Genomic DNA, 19,824 nt, shown 5'->3' with positions numbered 1-19,824 from the left:
CAGCCTGCCTTAGGTGGACTGTGGTGTTCTCTAGCCATATCAAACTCTTCTGTAAAATAGCTGACCCTATATGCTAGGGAAACTTCTGAGTGGAAAGATCTAACTTGCCTACCTGTTTAAGCTATCACGTTAATATAGATAGGGCAGACCACAGACCATCACTGGGGCCTATGCCTTAATATTTGGCTAATCTCACCTCTTGTGCAAGTCTTTTAATACAGTGGGGGCACCCTTTCTGGCAGGTGCCACAGGTAAGCTCCACATGCTTCCTGAGTACCACTTCGATTTCGGCTTAGTCTGCTGCACTGTGCTCTACGTTCCCTGCTTGACTTGTTGCTTTGTTTCCTTCTCTCTGCCGTGTGCTGCCTGATCTGTTCTTTTGCTTTATGGTCTCAGCCCTATCTGTTGCTGCGTTCTCTGGTCTCTCTCTGATCTACTGCATACTACACAGACTGCCTGTGCCACCAGACATGAATGCCAGAGGTTGGCCATCCCTGCCCTAATGCAACAAGGAAGTGCAGAGGGAGCTACACACTAAGTTTTCCCAGGGATTTGTATGAGGTCTCATTTCCCATTGTTTCCTACAGTTGTAAATAAAAAATAAAAAGGAGAGGGGGAGTACTGGCAAGTTTTCCATCCCCCAGCACCATTTATGTCTAGGTCCTGAAGAATGTATGGAACAGGATTGAGGAATCATTGATATTCTGACACTGGTAAATGTTCTGAAATTAATGAGCACTACGATACATTAATTTCAGCAACTTTCAGTATTCCTGTTTTAAATATTTTAACAAAGCTCATTAAAGAACCAAGGCTATGTTCTTTCATATTCTTTTGTGTGCATATTCTTTGGAATGAACTCAGTTCTCCTTTCCTTAAAATGAATTGGACTACTTTTCTCACCTATACAACCACTGTGTTTTTAAGGTATGGAGATGATGCCGGCCATGCTACAGATAACGCTGTGAATTCTGCAATCAACGTAGGAGTGACAGCATTTAACATTGACAACATTGGCATCAAGGCTATGGTGAAGAAAACTGCAAAGGAGACTGGCCATGCTGTGTTGGATGAATATAAAGTACTGGAAAAGGAAAAGAAGGAAAAAAAGGATGAAACATGAAACCACTGAATTAATTTCTTAAAGCCTTACAGTATAGAGTTAACTTACTTTAAATGAAAGTATTGCTAACCTGTAATTTAACATAAATTTATCTTTTATTTTTCTAACTTATTGAAACTTGCACTTGATGTAATAGTTTTCTCTTTCTTTAGCCTTTCCTCCAGTGATGTGGCAGTCTAACCACTAGAAGATTATATATTTGCAGTGAATTGTGCTATCTTTAAAAATAAATTTCCAGATGCACTTTTTTTCAAAATATTAAAATGCAGCACTAAGATAAATAATCTAATCTTAATTTATTCTGAGTATTTTTGTAAATTCATAGTTGCAGAGATGGCACTGAGTAAAGCTATTAGAGTTTATAATTATATTTTTCATTATGGTTTTAATTAATTTCAGCAAGCCAGAAAGGGCATAAGATCAACAATTACATGATTATTAGCAGGACAAAAGACTATTCTCTAGAACCCAAGGAATAGAATCCAGAGCTAATTTCAGCAGTGCATGTATTTATATAAGACCAAAACTCATAAGGAAATGAAAGATGAGCCTCAGGTAACTGTAGCCACCCCTTTTTGAATTAAAAGTTTATCAGATTTACAAACCAAAGATTTGACTACACTGTTTAAAGTTACAAGTCACCTTTGAAAGAGGAACACTTGAAAACCCAGAAATAGTCAATAGGAGGAACATTAATCATTTTGTGAGAGCTGAATTTGTTTCCTTTTCAAATTCAGTCTTATATAAACTAGACTATATTTCCTCTGATCATATAAGTCTGTAGACTCCAGCTAGAAAACTGTTCTGAATAAAGGCTTTCATTTACCTTTTATTTGCTCTGCTTTACGATCAAGCTACTATAATGGCAGTGTCTTCAGAAGGATCTGTAATAGTGTAACAATGGATAGTGTTGCCCTCTAATGGAATGTAAATGAATTTCATTTAAATTGTTTAGTGCTAGATACTGAAGCAAATACTGAAGGGCAGTATCCTTATTAACAGGGAACTTTCAGTCTTGTTAAGAGTACAGGGTTAAGACATGACCACACAATTTAAGTGCTGGAGGGGGGAGAGAAACCCAGGAAAAGTAACTTGCTTTATTTTGCCAGGTTTCTAAGGGGAGAAGAAATTGACATTTCTTGTACAGTTTGCTGTATGGCAACTCCATACATAGGGTTTTGTGAACAAGCTGAGAGAGACTGCACGGCTACTGGCTTAAAAGTTGTGTGGTGGGTTTCACAACCCTGATATGCTCTAACCTTGACTGAGCCTGCACTGTGAACAAAAGTGCCGCGTTTATAATCCGTCTACATTCCATCCTAATGGGAGCTGCTACTTTTATAAATAACTGGCTGTTAAGTGATACATACTGATCAGACTTCAACATATACAGCTATTAAAAAAATAAATAATATATATATACAGGAGGAAGTGGAGCATTTTTGGCTGTCTGTTGCATGCATGCACCTGCTGGTGATGAGAAGCTGAGGACGAAAGAGTAATCACATGAAGTGCAATTTATGGAGTGTCTTATTGAATAAAATTGGTCAGAGACTTGTGTTTGGCATGATTTATGATTTCAGAGCTAGGGACAAGCTTTCAGTTGGGAGTCAAAAAGAAAATGTGGGAAGCTTCCTCCGTGACAGACTAGACCTCGATCTTCAGTCGTGTCCCCAGGAGCCCTGGCTTGTACAACATCAGTTCAGCAAGGCTTTTTCCCCTGATATTTTTATACTAGAGAAAGCTGGGGCATGGATGCGGTTAGGGTGCTGCAGAAAGTATGAGGCCAGGTTTCTTGGGAAGATGACATCTTTTATTAGACCAACTAAGGCTCCGCAAAGATTGTTCTGGGTACAAATGCTTTTCTTCAGGTATAGAGGAGCACAGGCCCGGTCCGCTTCTGCAGCTGGTGCCTGGGTGAGGCTCCGCTCCCCGCAGGGCCTGCACGGGCGCGTCCCGCGGAAGCTGCTCGGACAGCGTTTCCTTGCTTACAGCGCACTCCGCTGCGACTGACCCCAGCACCTGATTCTTGTGGGGGCGGGGGTAGCCGCGTGGGTATGTGAGCAACTACAGTAGAGGGTGATTGGCCCCGCCCCTGCCGATGGAATCTCGCAGGGAGGGGGAACCTGACGGAGCTGTCAGGTGGACCGCCGGCCTGCCGCGCTGGAGGGCAGTCATGTGACCCGACACTTACTGTTGCTGGTGGCGCGTCACGTGAGCGCCGCTCCGGGCGACGGCGTTCGTGTCTCCAAGGGCAACGGCCGGCGGGCGGGGCCATGGGGGAGGCGGGCGGCGCGCGCGACCCCGAGCAGCTGCGGCTGGAGCTGGGGCAGGAGGAGCGGATGATGTAAGTGGCGGGGCGGTGCCTCAGGCTGAGGGTCCTGTGGGCGGGGTCAGGCTGAGCCAGGAGCTGGGGGACAGGAGAGGAGGCCAGGACAGGCACTGGGAGCCAGGGAGGGGCAGAGCCAGTGGGGCTGGGGGGAGCACAGTGGTGCCGCCCTGCTGGGCGCACAGGAAAGGGGCAGGGAGCATCACTGCCTGCCGGACATGACCTCCTCCAGCAACACCCAGCGCCCATCCTTCTTCCTCTGCAGCCACTGGCTGGGGACCTTCCTGGGAAGTGTGCTCACTCCCAGGGGGTGCATCCTGCCACTTGTGTTAGCAACTGTCTCAGCAGAGGCCCCTGTGAGCCATCTCACGGTTGTGACTTGCTGCCGGCCCGCATAGAGGTCACCGTTCAGGCCCAAGATAAGACTTGCTGGGTTTTCAGTTTGCCCAAAGGAAAAGGATAAATAACCTCCCCCTCCCCCCCCCGAAAACTTTTAAGAACTAAGAACATGAGAAGCTGTATTTAAAAAAAATCATTGCTGGACTCTGGAAACCAAGCATTTAGGAGTCAGGAAATGCCCAAAACGTCTGTGCAATGTGAATGTGCCTCCTGTGTGCTGGTGCGTTACATTACAGTCTTTTGATTACATGAGCACGTACTATGTTTTTTTCTGTAGGACCTTTGTTGCATTCAGCATTTGGGTTGAAGGTGAATTGGAGATGGTTGGTGATGGAGAGCAGCATATGCGGGACCCCCATTTAATTTGTTGCAGAAATTGGAAAATGTGCAGTGACAGAGACAGGATGGTCTCCTGGTTAAGCCTGATTCAGTGTATGCCATCCTTTCTGTGCACTGAGACAGGGGTCCTCGGGGAAAGAGTAGTGAGAAGTATGTGATCATGTAATTAAACCCTTTGTTGTAAAGCATACATACCAGGGAGCCCGGTTAGGATGTCAGATATTACTGACATTTCCTAACTTGAATGTTTGACTTTGGAATCTTAGGACTGTTCTTTTAATGGAGTTGAATGTCTGTGAGAATGTATGTGCATGGCCACAGTATACTCACATGTTGCATACACACGCACCTCTTCAAAACACCAGCTGTGTGAATCTGAAGTGTGCATTATATGCGACAAATACAGTAAGAGCAATTTGCCACTTACTGAGCAAAAGGAAAAGTAAAATCTGTGATCTAAAGCAGGGTTCTCAACCTTTTTCGTTCAGGCACCCATTTGCCAAGGTCGATGGCTTGTCCAGACCCGCAACCCCCTGGCCCTGCCAGTGCCCAACCCACAGTCCCCTGCCAGTGCCCCTCACCCCCAAGCTACAGCCCCCTGATTTTTCGGCCATGTTGGTTTCCCTCATTCCTGATCTGCAGTCCCCTGCCCCCCCACCCCCCAGTTCTGCTGGAGGGGACCCCCAGCTGCCCCTGTCCTGCTTAGGCCAGAGCACAAGCAGTGAGTGCAGGCCCCTGTGTATATGGGCATCGGCCCTGTGCCACTGGCCCAGGCATGCAGCTCCCCACTCCTTCTTCCCCAGCTAAAGGGCCAGGCATCTACTCCCCCCCCGACTTCCCCTGCCCTGCCACAGCCCTATGCCTGGCCACAGTCCCCAGCACCTGTGCATACAGACACACATCCCCCCCAGCACTCCGGACAGTCCCCTGGACTTCCATCCCCCGCTCCCCATACACTTACCTATGTCCAGTGGCTGGGACTGCTCCCACAACCTGGCCTTGCTGTATGCTGGCCATGTGCATTTGCACGCTGATGCACTTGTGCCTGCAACCACCAGTCATCTCAAGCAGCGCTTGCAGGCTGGAACACATCCAGCCTGCAAGGGAAAACCCGCGCTTTCGCAGGCTTTTCTGGGACTTCCTTGCAACCTGTTCACATATTCTTGTGACCCACGTTTGGGTTGCGACCCACCAGTTGAGAAACACTGATCTAAAGAGAGCATAGCAGTGAGCAGGTTCAGCTCCCTAGCTGCTGCTATTCAGTTACTATGAGGAAAGATCTTTTTTTTCATTCTACCCTTTAAAATTCAGGCATATATCTTATTTTGGGGCATATTGTATATAACAAAATACAGTAGTGTGTCTAATGTATACATATTATATACACAATAGTTTTGTAGGAGGGAATGACAGTGGAATGCTGTGGTGTGGCACAATTAGGAACGTACCAAATTTATGTTTTCGCAGATTCCAGAAAATCTGGGCAATGCCCACGAAATCCACGGAAAAAACCCTCAAATTTATTGAGTGCTGCAGCAGCCTGGTAGCGAGGGTGGGCTGCCTGCTCTAAAGACTGCCAGCAAGGCAGCTGCTACCCCTGCCCTTTGCCACTGATGTGCTGCGAGGGCTGCCTGTCATGTGGCCCCATCCTTCTCCACCAACTGGCAACAAGAGGCAGGGCTGCCTGGCAGGCAGCCCTTGCAACCAGTCAGCGGGGAGGGGTGGGACCACATGACAGGCAGCCTCCACAGACAATCAGTGCCCAGGGGCAGGGCCACCAGGGCCCTTCGGCCAATCGAAGGGGGCACGCTCCACCTGCGAAATGGCTGCCCAGGTCTGAGTTGTGCCTGCAAAATCAGGGGGCAGCCCTCGCAAATTAGGTAGGTCCCTATACATAATGTTTCTCTTTGTGGCCTATAGAAGACACATTATTCCTGTCATCCCTGCACCATGTGGGTTGGAGCATGGCACTTCTGATTTAGAAGTAACTTGCCAGATTTGACCTCTTCTTTTTGTAGAACCCAGATGGCTTCTGATGACTTTCTCTGAGGTTCAAAGGGCACAGCTCATGCTGGAAACTTTTCTCTGAGTGGCCATGAATTCTTCCATCTTGCTTACCCCTGTACAATCATACTTCTGCACTATGTCCAAGGTGAAGATGACTAGAACCTGCTTTGTTTTGTGCTAATGAGCTGTGGCCATCCAGCTCCTGGCAAGTTGCTTTTAAGTCATTCCATTTGGTTGGGCAAAGTTGGGGGCAGTATTAGCACATATACTAAACAGAAGTGCAGGTCAGAATGGGATAGGCTATTGAGTTATATTGGATACCAGTTTTAATTAAAAACGTGATCTTCAGAGGCACAGAGGATGAACAGTGACATTGTGCTTAGCACCTCAAAATCTGGTCTGTAGAATACAATCCTCCCCCCTGACGCCCCAGTCTTTCAGTGTTATCCAGAATTAGAATTAGAGAGAGGAAGGAAAAAGAGATCCACTGATATAGAGTTACAGGGCTACTTTTACCTGTGTGTGTGGTTCTAAATAAGAAAGGAGATGCAAAGGCAGTTATCTTTCATGGTTTGTTTATTCCACTAAAGCTTTTTTGCTATGTAATATATTTGTTACCTAGCATTTAATTTATTTACAGCAGTGCCGCATATACTGCTCCAACTCCACTAGAGTTTTATCTTTCAAAGAACTGGGTGTCAGCTTAGAAAACTGACACCGGTTTGCTAATTTGGATGGAATGAGCACTCCCAGAGGCAAAGTTGTTTGACATGACCCCGTTACCTTATGCTAACTAGTTAAGCATCATTTATGGTTTTGAGTAGATTTCAGTCTACTTAGTCCCATGAGAGACATCTTAGAAAAGTTGTACCAAGGCATGGGATTGTATCGTTAGGATGTGTGTGAGACAGAATAAAAAAATACATATACAACATTATGAAATTTGATTAGGTTGGTTATGCAAAACATACTTAATCAGAATTGGTCAAAATCCCTTTGTCAAAGAGAGGATAGAGAGAAGAGCTAAAGTCTCTCGTTTTGTCAAATAAATCCTTCTTAGGGGAGAGGAAGGGATTAAGAAGGATTAGTCCTATTGTTGAATTTCAAGTGGACTGCTATGCATGGTAGTTACCTTTTCTGTGTCTGACAAACCAGAGAGATGCAAGGGCAAGAAGTGTTAGGATAGTAAAGGGGCAGGGGGGGACAAGACTATGTGCATGCTTTACTTTTGTACTATATATGCCCTTGCAGCACTACAAAAAATAATTGTCTATGTGTTCAGGCTGTTTATAGCACCTTTTGTAGTGCCACACATAATGTGTAGACAGTTACCTTAGTGCTACTCGGGATTTCTTAGTTCTTTAGCATTCTTGAGTGCTCTGCCTTCCCCACGCACACCCAAAGGGGAGGGAGCGAGAGCAACTGGATCCCTAACAACCTGTGGGGAGCAGAGCTGCATCTCTGCTTGCTGCAGGGGCTGTCACAGGTCTCTGCTGTCTTGCTCCTTAGTGATGGTGGCAACAGCTAATCAAGTAGATGAGGCAGCCCAGGCAGCTGTTGCTGCCCAGATTAGCTGTTGCTACCTTGTTGCTAGAAAGTGTGCCTTTGGTGGGACTTTGTAGCACTCCAGCCACAGTTTTCTAAATGTATGTACACTGTAGCACTGTATTTTTGTAGTGCTTCAAAATGCTGATTCAGCAAAAGGTTTGTAGTGCTGGACAACGATGTATGCACGCAGCTGAAGTATGGCTTTTGTAGATGGTCTCAGCAAAGATCTTCATTGTCAGTCATGGATGGATGCTCTGGGCTGGGAATTTGGCCATGACAGCTTTTGCTCTGGACCCTGCTGTATTTCTCACTGTTGTGATGCCATTTAGCTTGTCTGGTCCAGTCTTTCTCAAGCCAGGGTGAGGTAGGTGGTCCGTTCCTACTAGTTCTATATGATGCAGATATATTTGGTCAGAAAATTATTGGTCAAAAGACATTGTTTGCAAATCCCATTAAGGCTTACCAGCAAATGATTGTTTGGAGAGAAGCTGAGGTCTGTTGGCTTTACCCAGGGTAAGTACTTGAGATAGTTAGGCCATTTTAGACCCCATAGCTTCTCTTTCTAAAGCTCTTGAGAGGGGTAAAAGAGGGGAAAGTGGAACCTGAAACCAAAAAAGGAACATTGGAACATCAAAAATTAGATCTCATTGTTTCATTCACCTACCAGATCTAATTTCTGGCTCTAATCCATCAGTCCATTGATTTTCTATTCTTCCCGTCTATACCAGGCATGATCTTTAACACAGGTTGTGTCTGGTACCAGTAGACCTTCTTATTTGAACCATGACAGGCGGTCTCCTTTTCATGCTGTAATTAACATTCATTGTCTATTTTAATGTATAATGCACTTTACCTGCTTCTCTGACAACAACATTCACAGTTAGAATATACATGCTATTCCCTAGGTTTTTTTGTTCTTTTGCTGACCAATAGAAGATACTGTATGTAAATTTAACTTTATCAATGATGTCATATGACACGGTCAACTATAAATCTTGTATTACCATCTGGAATCTTAAACAATGATTTCCCTTTGTACGCTGTCTATAGTATACGCATAGGCCATTCCACATCATTTTTATATGTGTATACCATTGCTGTACATACTGTTCACTTAGGAATTGATCCAAAGCCCACTGAAATCAATGGGAGTTTCTCCACAAACTTAATTTAATGGGTTTTGGATGAAACCCAATAAACCAGACATTGACTGCCTCTTACACCGATGAACCATGACTTCTACTTGTATGAGTCTACCGAAGAGACTTCTCCTTTAAGCAAGGGATTTACAGTCTCACCTGTCGGACAGTACCTACTCATTTTGGATGATTGTTGATATATTACCATGAAATGTTTAAACAAATTCAAAGAAGTTAAAGACGAAGAATTTAACTTGTTATGTTAACAGTTATGTTACTATAGACAAAAGTCAGCAAAATGCTTGTCTGGCAAATATCATGTGAAATGTTTTTGAAAGGGAGGGAAGTTCAGTGCGTATAATGGTATACAACTAAGAAGGCTTAAAAGTCATGTCTGTACTTGCCTAATGTCTAGTAAGAATAAGTGTCTAGTAAGACTTGTTATGGTTTTAGTGACAGTTATTGTGCCGACAATCAGGGCAAGGAGTTGTAGGGCTGCCACTAACGATAAGAAACAAGTAACTTAAATAAAAATAGCACCTGTAAAAAAAAAAAAGAAAAGAAAAGAAAATCTTAAACCAGAAACCCAGCCAGTTTTCATCTTTTCATGCTTTCAGCCAGCACTTGATTATCTGAGTGGTGTTTTTTGCATAGAGGCTGTGATTCAGGAAAGCTTTCCTGTTCAGGACCACTAAAGATATGGTTATTTTCCACTGAAATCCATGAGATTTAAGCACACGTTTTAGTGTTCCCACTGTGAGGATTGTAAATTGTCCTCTGATGTGGGGAAGTTTCAAAACCTTAAATACTTTGAGATTAAGACCATCTTAAAGCATACCACAACCCCTCCAAGTGAAAACCAAGACACTGATCCCACCAGCTGTTCTACATGGTCAGGCACCTGTACAGCATGGAGCTCAGATGTAGCCTGTGACATTACTCCTCAGCACAAATCAGTCCAAAAAATACTAAGTACTCCAATATGATGAAATACCTGCAGTATTTATACAGTCAAGCAGAATGATTTAATTCCATATTTTCTCTCCTCCAGAGCAGGGACTGTGTTTTGCAGATGTTCACACAGCAGTGATAGTCATACATAATGAGAGCCCAACATGGCTGTTGGATGTAGATGCTACGGCAGTGGAAATGTTTAATAACAATATGATTTTTGTTTTTCAAAATTGCTGTCAATTTCAGCTGACAAGTGAGAAGGAAGATTTTTTTCCCTAACTACCAGTGTAGCAAATTCAGCCTTAACACCTGTTTTTTCTGTGTGTATTCTCGTCAAGAATAAATGTAACTGGGACTTGGCTAGCATTTTTGCTAAAGATGCAAAACGAAGAACGTGATCTTTTTTAGTATTTAGGAGCTACTGTATATGATTTTTGAATATTAACAGGCATAAAAATTACTTTGGTTGCAAGCTTCAAGCATATCCGTTTTAGTTATAGTTATCATTCTCCTACTGATATGAATGCTAAAGTTGGGATTTGTCATAGAAGGGAAACTAGACTTTGTAGGCTTTACCAGTTCAGCTCTCGTTCTAACTAATTTCAACTGGAGCTTTTGCTATACAAGTTTTGGAGTATGGAGGGGTTTTTTTATTCTACCTTCCTGAAATCTCATCTAAATACTCATGTGACCATCAGAATGTCCTCCTCAAACTGGTCACAAAAACAAACACTGTAAATTCTTAGTTAGCAGCAGGACAAAATAGCACGCTTATGTTGTGGTACCCAGTTTTGTGTTTGCAGTTGTATTGTTTTAGATTATGATCTTAATTCTTGTAAAACAAAGCAGGTCAGACTTCCTCATAAGATCAAAGAAAATCTCCAGGGACAATCAGACTGCTGTCATAAGCATGGATGGTTATTTACTAGTTAGTTCATGATGCTGGAAAGCACTGGGAAGCATTCCAGCTAACTCCCAACTCCCATCTTCTTGCATTTCTGTCAGAGTGCTGCCTTTAAACCATGTTTCTATACCTTTTGTGTATGCTTATTGATCACATATAATGTTCCCCATCTACAATGCTCATGACTTCTAGAGAGATTTCTTTTTCTCCATCTCACTTCACAGCATTGTGACTGTTGGACTTTTTTGTGGAGTGGTAGGGAATGGATGTTGCCCTCTCCCATCTGTTACTGCTCTCCATCCTTCTGGTCACCTACGAGGGCAGAGGGTTCTGCTAGGCTTTCTCCTTTCCCAGACTTCCATTTTTTTTATTTGGTGGATGCAGATGAGTCCTCCTCCCCTGTGAATAATTCCTGTGCTAGTCTCTCTCCAAGGTAGCAGGAGATTGAAATTGTGGTGGTACCTGGCAGTTTCATTGTTGCCCACTGGAGGTTCTGAAATTTACCTTTGCCCTTAGGGGGGAAAATATTCTTCCCCCAATTAAAGCTGTAAGTAATGGGAAAAAAATGTTTGCTTATGTCCAGAATTTTTGCCAGGGGAAGTTTTCTGTTCCTCATGTTATTTTAATCAATGGCTTGAGATAACAGTTATGATATACTACAACAATACATTTCTGAATGAAATCTGAGTCACTGTGGCCAAAAAAAGGCTTCTGGAAGAATGATTAGTCACTAAGCATTGAGTCCTAAATTAAAAATAAGGCAACTTCCAGCAGCAGATTTCTCGGGTGTTCTCTTAAGCATCCAAAACTATGGTCATCATTTGTCCATTAGCTTAGGGGTTGTCTGCTGTGGGTATTTGGAGAGATGCTAGGGGATACACATGGGTTGGCAGGTACGGAGCACTGCCACCCACCACCCCGTGCCACTGGCTCCCAGGAGCAGGGCCAGGAGGAGGCGAGGGTAGCGGCTCACTTCTGAGGGCTGCACAGGTACCGTCTGGCCAGCCGGCTGGGGGGTGAGGGGGGTAGCTTGCACGTGGCGGCTGCTGCCTCCATCCACCACCCCATGCCACTACGTGCAAGCCCTGCCTCCCCACACCCGCCGGCTGTGCATCCATCCACTGCCACCCCCACCTCCCCACCACTCCACATCCGGCCACTGACACCAAAAGGGGTACATTCCTTAAAAAAGGTTGAAAACCCCTGCATTAGCTTAACACCTGATGTTCTGCCAGATATTGATGTTTAGTGTATGTTGTTTTACTATGAAAGTGATTTGGTTCACAGAATTTCAGAACTACCTCATTCCTTTCCCAAACACTGTAGAAACCCTACAGAACACACACTGTAATATCACAGTCTACATTAGTGATCTCCAACCCATGACTCCCACATTGCCTATGAGACCCTTTGCTGTTGCTTACGGCCACAGGAAATTAAAGCTGAGGTTGACAGAAAGAGCAAAGTGGTAGGTTACCAGCAGCACAATTTTTGCTCAGGATTGCTCTCTATGGATAAGTGAAGGTTGGGGCATGCACTCCTAGAGAATATAATATAATAATAGAGGCATAAAGGACATTTCATTGGTGCATACAATCCAAGTTAGTTTTTACTGTTAATAATGACTCATTATATAACTATTTCACTCATTTCTCTAAATATCACAGGGACATGCTGGAACTCTCAATATTTGAATTGAAAAACACAGTAATGGAGCTGGAAAAACAACTTGGCAGTGTTGAGGATGAAGGTAAGTAAATTATAGCAAACTCCTGTTAAAACAATAGAAAACACAGGCAGCGACCTGCTCGGTGTGCTGCCAACCAAATGCCGAGGGACAGACTCAGCACTATAAATTCTTATATACAGATTTAGGCTTTGCCACTTAAAACAGAATACTCTTCACATAGAGCTAACATGTTTTTAGTGTTGTTTTAGCATTTAACATTGGAAAAAATAGCAATAAAAGCTGTGGAAATCCTTTAGTCACTTATTTTGTACTTTTTTCATATATTTGTTACTAATGGAATTTCGTATAAAACATTTATTAGAGTTCCTTGGTGAATCTAAACCTGAAGCCCATTGAAGGCAGTGAGATTTCACAGGAGGATTTCACGTGTTATCTTTTTCTCATTCTTTTGCATGTAAAAGGATATTTTTTTGAAGAAAGTTGGAGTTTATTTGAATTAGCAAGGTTCTAATATCAGAATCATCAATTACATTTAGAATGAAATATAATAATCCTGTATTTCTTTGAAGGCAATGAATGGAAAACTAGATATGAAACACAAGTTGAACTAAATGGACAGCTAGAAAGGCAAATTGGTCTCCTTCAGGAAAAGATGGACCATATTCATGGAAATCCAACAGGTAGAAATAGGCATTCATTGATTTTTCTCCCTCTAGTTTTCATCATTCTATATTAAATGTTATCACTGAGTTGCATATTTTGTTTGTTTGTAGATAGATTGTCCTCCATTCGCTTCTTTGATCAAATGCCTGTGGTGAGTACAGTCTCATTTAATTGCACAAACATCTAGAAAAGCACTGCAACTAAAACATATATAATAATGTTAGCCAGTGCCACTCAGAAAAAACAGTGGCCTGTTCCATAATCTGTAAGTGTTACCTGCTTTAGTTTTTTAATTGTGTTACCTGTGCAGCTGTTTAAAAACTTGAGGCATTTAACAAAATGGGTAAATAGAATCCTAGAAAAGTAGGGCTGGAAGGGACCTCCAGAGGTCAACCCTCTGCCTGAGGCAGGATCATTCCTATTCAAAACATCCTATACAACTCGTAATATAAACTCTACATAAGACATCCGTCAACCCTGACACAACACAGACCTAACACCCTAACCTGCCACAGGGGAACCATGGCAGCCAAGGTCCTACTTCTATGAAATGTTGTCAATATATGCTTAACAAATCTTGGGTAGAGGGCCATGCTCCCCACGCTGTAGAGGAAGGCAACCCTCCCCCCCCCCGTGCCCCCAAGTCCATACCAATCTGACTATGGAGTAAAACTCCTTCCTGATCCCAAATATGGGGATTGGTCTAACTGGGAGGTGGGGGGGAGTAGAGCGCTCTAGTTGGGAACCTCTGGCTTTGTTCCCAGCAGGAACATTAGCACACCCCAGTCAAAGTCCCCATTCTTGGTTGTAGCCAACACCCAGGACCTCTGAGGGATGCTTAAAAGCACCCTGATATGTGTAGCAGAAAAGGGAGGTGGGGGCAACCAGTAAAGCACAGAAGCATGGGAAGTACCCATAGCAGAACATAGGTATAACTATGCCCAGATCATCCCCAATAACTGTCCAGCTTCTTGAACACCCCCAGCGATGGAGAGTCCACAACTTCCCTATTACAGAGGTATAAATTGTAAGTGTATTGGTCTGAGGACTTAGGCATACAAAGTTCTTTGGGTAAATCTGATATCTTTTATTAGACCAACTCAAATAAGAAGATTTTTTCCAACTATTTGAGTTGGTCTAATAAAAGGTATCATATTTATCCAAAGAACCTTGTCTGCCACAGCTTCCCTAGGCAGTCTATTCCACTGATCACTATTCCAACAGTGAAGAAGCTTTTCCGGATATCCAGTCTAAACTTATTTTGCTGCAACTTCAAGCCATTGTTTCATGTCTTCCTCTCTACAACAGGAGAGAAAAGATTTCTTTCTTTATGGCAGTACTTCAGGTATCTGAAGACTGCCTGTGTCTTGCACCTGATGCTTCTATTGATGTATCCCAAAACTGCATTCGCCTTTTGTGCGGCCACATCACACTGCAGGCTCATATTGAGTCTGTGACCTACAAAGACTCCCAAGTCCTTTTCCATAGCACTGCCATCCAGTCAGGTATAACCCGTTTTTTATATGTATTTTTTATGTATTCCTCCTGAGGTGTAGCACCTTGCATTTGTGCGCATTGAACTTCATCCTGTTAGCTCTAGCCCAGTTTTCCAATCTGTCAAGATCTTTCTGAATTGTACTCATATCCTCCAACCTGTTTGCAGTCCTTCCCAGTTTTGTGTCATCTGTAGACTTGCTCAAGAAGCTTTTTATGTTAGCATCTAAATCAGTAATAAATACACTGAACAGCACCAGCCCCAGGACAGACCTTTGTGGGACTCCACTCAAAACTTCCTGCCATTCTGACATGGACCTGTTAATAATTACCCTTTGTTTATGGCCATTGAGCCAGTTCTCTGTCCACCTTGTAATAGTTTTGTCTTGCCCAAATAGTTTCTCCAATTTGTTTATGAGAAGGTTATGCAGGCCCTTGTTAAAAGCATTGCTGAAGTCGAGATGCACTATACCCACACCATTCCCTTCATCCACCCAATGCAGGGAATGCTTTGTCAAAGAAGGAGATCAGGTTTGTTTGACACAATTTGTTTTTCATAAATTCATGCTGACTGCTTGCAGTCAACCTTTTCTCCAGATGATTGCAAATGGCCTTCCTTAGGATACACTTCAGTAATTTACCAGGTATTGAGGTGAGGATAACTGGTCTGTAGTTCTCCAGATCATACTTCTCACCTTTTTAAAGAGGGGCACTACACTTCTTCTTTTCCAGTCCTCTGGTACCTGGCCTGTCTCTCACAGCTTAATAAAGACCATTGCCAAGGGCTCTGAGATCTCCTCTGCCAGTTTTGTTAGGACCATGGGATGAAGTTAATCTGGTCCTGCTGACTTGAATTCATTCAGACCCAATAAAAGTCCTCTGACCATCTCTTTTGTTATCTCTTCCCTAAGCTTACCTCCAGATTATCCTTATTAAGTGTCTGGCTGCAGATTAATTTTTTGGGGAAGGCTGAGGCAAAGTAGCTGTTGAGTAGATTCACCTTTGCATCTTCTGTGAAGAGTTCCCCCTGGCTTGTTAACAGAGGACCCACAGCTTCCTTGCTCCTTCTCTTCTGGCTAACATACTTAAAAAACACCTCTTCTTGGTGTCCTTGACCTCCTTTGGCAGGTGCAGTTCATTCTTTGTCTTGCCTTCCTGATTTTGTCTCTGCAAATTCTTACTATTTCTTGGTTACATAAGTCTGTCCTCCAACTCAGCACATTTCGAGCTGGAAGTCAGTGGAAGAATTAACATTGTGGGTATAGAAGATGGAGAGAATGAAGAGACAAAGAGACAAATTACCTTTATTTCATATTACTGTTTTTATTTCTTAATAGTATTTGATAGGACCTGCAAGCCCAGTTATTGATCAGGACTTTGTTGTGCTGTACGCTGTACAAACACAGCACAAAAAGATTCAAAGGATAAATTGATGTCTGAAAATGGATGCTTTCCAGACAACCAAGCAGATGTTTGGGGAAAAGCTACTTTCTCTGTATTGCACTATATAGCATTACAAGTGAATGGTCTTGATTTCACCAATGTGGCAATGGAAAATACTTAAGCATTCAGTTACCAGGGCAATAGACATGATAAGGGCCTGAACTGAACATAATTTACTCCAATGAGATCTCTAATGATTTATAAGGAAGCACAGGAATTTCTGTTCCCAGAAACTGAAAGAATTGTTGGAGAAGGCTAGTACCTTTTGCCCCGTAGAAGTAGAATCATGCTGAGGAATTATGTCTTGCTGTGAAAAACATAGACCATTCATATTTAAACAAAGAGGTATTTAATCTCAGGTTCTCATTCATACCTGAGATCTGTATTTCTTTTTGTTTCCAGAAATGTGGGTGATGTTTTACCCTTCAGAAAGCACAACAGTATGGAACCAGTAATATAAATATTTACATCTTTACCATTAAAGATTAAAAAAAATCAGTTTTGCATGTTGAGATAGAAAACTCCTACAGGGAAGAATGCTTAGTGAATAATACACATGCTGCACTGTAATTCATTCAGTACTTATGAGGAAACTGAAATTCAGTCTTTATAAAAGCTAGCCTGGTGTGAATTTTATTTATTTTTCAGTAAACCTGCCAGCATTTATTCACATCTTTTTTCATTAAGCAATATTGTGTGAAACATATAGGTTGTCTCCTAATTATCATTTCCCCGTAATAGCTGAGAGAAATCGTAATCCTTTTTTTCCTTTTCTCCTTATAGTTACTGCAAGAAGCCATTCCCAAATAGAGGCTTTAGTATGCAAATACAGGGAAGCATACTGTAGAATCAGTTCAGGGGAGCACACTTCTGATAGCATTGCCTTAGCAACGCTCTAGTTAAGATTAGCTGAGGAACCAGAGTTTCTATTATAAACCACTGTGTTCAAGATTACCCAGCAACATGATTGAGGAGATTCTGAAATTAAGGTTCAGGCATTTGCGTTGCAAAACAGTGACAACATTGGGCACTGTCTTGAGCCCCACCACATCAGCTCTTTGGGCTTTAAGGTTTGATGGTTATACCACCCATTGCCTGTGACAATGTCACATTGTAGAAGAAGCTGGCAACACAACAATGACAGGATATCTGGTCTTTAGAAAGGCATATAGGTGGGAATTTTTGTAATACATGTTGAAGGCTTCTATGAGCTTGTCCACAGGGGACATCAGCATTTTACTAAGGCAGTAGAAAAGTTGACAGTTCCCTTAGCTAGTGACCTTTAATTGAAACAGATGCATTTCTTGGCATAAGTCACAAATAGGGGTGCTTGAAAAATGGGTCTGAGTCAATTTAGGGAATGTTGCTGTTGGCATGGACAACAGTCTGCCATCTGGACTGATGTTGTTTGTCCTCCAGCCCTATCTCTCACTCTGTCTTCCTCACAGGTTCTCTTAGCTATTCTTGACTCGCATAACATACCTTAGATGTCTCTAGACATTTTGTTGATCTGTCTTTCCCCTCTTCATTGCCACCCAGGTCTGGACAGTTCTTTCTGGTGTCTTCAGACTCACCAAGTGACTGTTTCTCTCATCTTTTTTTTGGTTATCAGTGGGGTAGGGTGCACTTGCCTTTTGCCAGTAAAGCAATAATACCAGGGGGAAAGCCTGCAAGCAGCTTGCTTTATTGTCAGAAACTAGGTTTTATGGATCTTCTGTTTCCTAGTTTGTGACTGGACAGAAAATCTGGGGGTTCCCTATCTACTGCTTTGGGATTAATTATATGCACTTCTGCTGAAGAATCTTCAAGACTTCAGGGGCAGTAGGTGATACCAGATGGCCCTGAACTTTCAAACGGAGTTGTCCTGTTACCAAGATCTGTGTCAGCTTCTAGTCCAAACAAACTTAACAAGCAGCCTGACTCACAATGTTCACACACTTTTTTCAATATAGATTTTAAATGAATGATTACATCAGCCACAAGGGGGCACTTGGTATTAAAACATATATAGTGCTTCTGGGGTCATTTGTGTACTGAAACCTTTATGGTGTTTATAGCACAAGATTCAAATAGACAGGATAGGTAGAAACATGCTTTGCTACAGAATTTTAGGATTTTTTTTTTTCTGTAATTATTGCAGTATGAAATTAGAGACAGTTTATCACTTACTTAAAAATGGACCTTGATTTCAGTACCTGTAAAATTGTAGCATTACTTTTTGCACACACCAAACCTAAAATGACATTAAGCATTTAATTAAATCACCTGATAGACACCAACGCCTCACGTTGAAATGGGTGGGAAGCGATTTATTTTTTACATGAAGCTATTTGATTTCAAATGTCAAATAGAATGAATTGCAAAGGCTTTCTTGTTTGTTTTACATCCCAGACAATTGCATTGTTTCTGTGGCTACTTTATGGAGAAAAATCGAAGAGGATTAGAGTGGGAGTGAATTGCCGTGAGATCAATGGGCACTACAAGTCAGGCTCTAGTGAAAAGCAAGTTTGGCGTGCTTTATGATGTCATCAATTTGTCACCTGGGATACTAAGAAGAGTTTGATAGAAATTGTCACTGGCATTGCCAATAACAGAAATGCATGGAAAAATCCAGTTGTGATAACAGCTTATGTGGGTAGTTTTAAAATTCAGCTGCAATATAAATCTGCATAATTTAATTTGCTAGCAGGTGTTAAGTTAGTGTAATTTGGGGAGGGGAGAGACAAAAAGCATGTAAATAAGAGAAGAAATGATTAATTATAGAGGGTTTCCCTTTCTCTTGGAAACTGAGCATTGGTCACTGCTGGAAACCAGACATGATGGATCATTGAGCCGACTGTATCTTGCCAAGGCCCGTGAAATTCAGTTACATAAAGCTGCTGCTGAAAGTATTCATTTGAAATCTCAGTGCGTCTTTCACTCACCAGCTTGCTCAGAGTGGCTTGACACAGACCGTTTAATGAAAACTTAGAATCTTAAATTTGAGTTAAATCCCTTAGTCAGCTTATGTCTCCTTTCCAGGAATACATTGTACAGCTATTCAGGGCTTAGCAGAAGATGCTGTTAATAAACCTTAACTTACAACAATATTTCAGTATTCAATTAAACCAACTGCAGTAACAAAGCTACCCTCACTTTTTTCATTCCATAGGTCAGAATTTATTCTACCACCTTAGTCCTAAGACTTGGTGAAAGCATCTTCAACCAGGCCAGGCCAGTACTGAACAACAGAGGGGACCCCTTCAGCTCTTTGGTCTCTTGCTGGTTCTTCTGCTAAGACAATTCTGTGCAGTTAGCTTTCTGTTGTCTGTCTGCCCTCCTGTACTCTCTGAGCACAGCTTTCTGGCAGCTTCTATTTTTGGGCTGTTTCCTTTTATTATAAAATATACCTGTTGCTTTGAGTATCTCAAATGCACTCCAATGAAGTTTTATCTGTGTGTCTCACAGAGTTCTCTGAAGGTGAACAAGCCCCTCAGGGATTTGATTAGATTCAAGTACCGCTTCTTGCTTCTCGCTTCTTGATGGGTTCAGGTATACTAGAGGCAAATACCCATGGTAGATAAGGTCTCAGTCTTCAGTTACTGTCTTTCCAGTAGGAGTTGACAGGTCATAAGTTACCTTCCTAGCAGACATGGCCATTTAGAAGCTCTTTGAAGTCTTGCCAGTTAATATTTCCCTCAGTCCATTTTCTGAAATATTATTTCACTCACCTCAGTGTTTGAGTGCTGGGAGAAGTCTCTCAAATGCTGCTCTTTCCGAGCACGTTAAACAAATGTCAACTTTGCAAAGCAA

At 42.5% G+C, this 19,824-nt stretch overlaps 2 protein-coding genes across 6 annotated transcripts in view; both read left to right on the top strand.

Moving 5' to 3' along the window:
• SPG20 (spastic paraplegia 20 (Troyer syndrome)) overlaps positions 1-2,669 on the top strand; it is a 33,444-nt gene extending 30,775 nt beyond the window's left edge. For 2 of the 3 annotated variants that reach the window (XM_019524386.1, XM_019524385.1), the window contains one exon: positions 928-2,669. In XM_019524386.1, the coding sequence (XP_019379931.1) occupies positions 928-1,123 (196 nt within the window). In that variant the 3' untranslated portion in view covers positions 1,124-2,669. The remainder of the gene's footprint in view (positions 1-927) is intronic. The other variant, XM_019524387.1, reaches the window with a different exon arrangement.
• Positions 2,670-3,296: 627 nt separating this feature from the next.
• The window catches only part of CCDC169 (coiled-coil domain containing 169), a 39,490-nt gene continuing 22,962 nt past the window's right edge, over positions 3,297-19,824 (top strand). Inside the window, exons 1-4 of one of the 3 annotated variants that reach the window (XM_019524391.1) lie at positions 3,297-3,470; positions 12,410-12,492; positions 13,002-13,112; positions 13,206-13,246. In XM_019524391.1, coding sequence (XP_019379936.1) covers positions 3,400-3,470; positions 12,410-12,492; positions 13,002-13,112; positions 13,206-13,246 — 306 coding nt within the window. In that variant the 5' untranslated portion in view covers positions 3,297-3,399. The remainder of the gene's footprint in view (positions 3,471-12,409; positions 12,493-13,001; positions 13,113-13,205; positions 13,247-19,824) is intronic. The other 2 variants (XM_019524388.1, XM_019524390.1) reach the window with 2 other exon arrangements.

The sequence above is a fragment of the Gavialis gangeticus genome, unplaced genomic scaffold (assembly GCF_001723915.1).
Source record: "Gavialis gangeticus isolate Ggan-Ray unplaced genomic scaffold, GavGan_comp1, whole genome shotgun sequence".
In the NCBI taxonomy this organism is placed as follows: domain Eukaryota; kingdom Metazoa; phylum Chordata; order Crocodylia; family Gavialidae; genus Gavialis; species Gavialis gangeticus.
The sequence above is the reverse complement of the archived record's forward strand: the minus strand, read 5'-3'. Positions and strand labels throughout refer to the sequence as shown.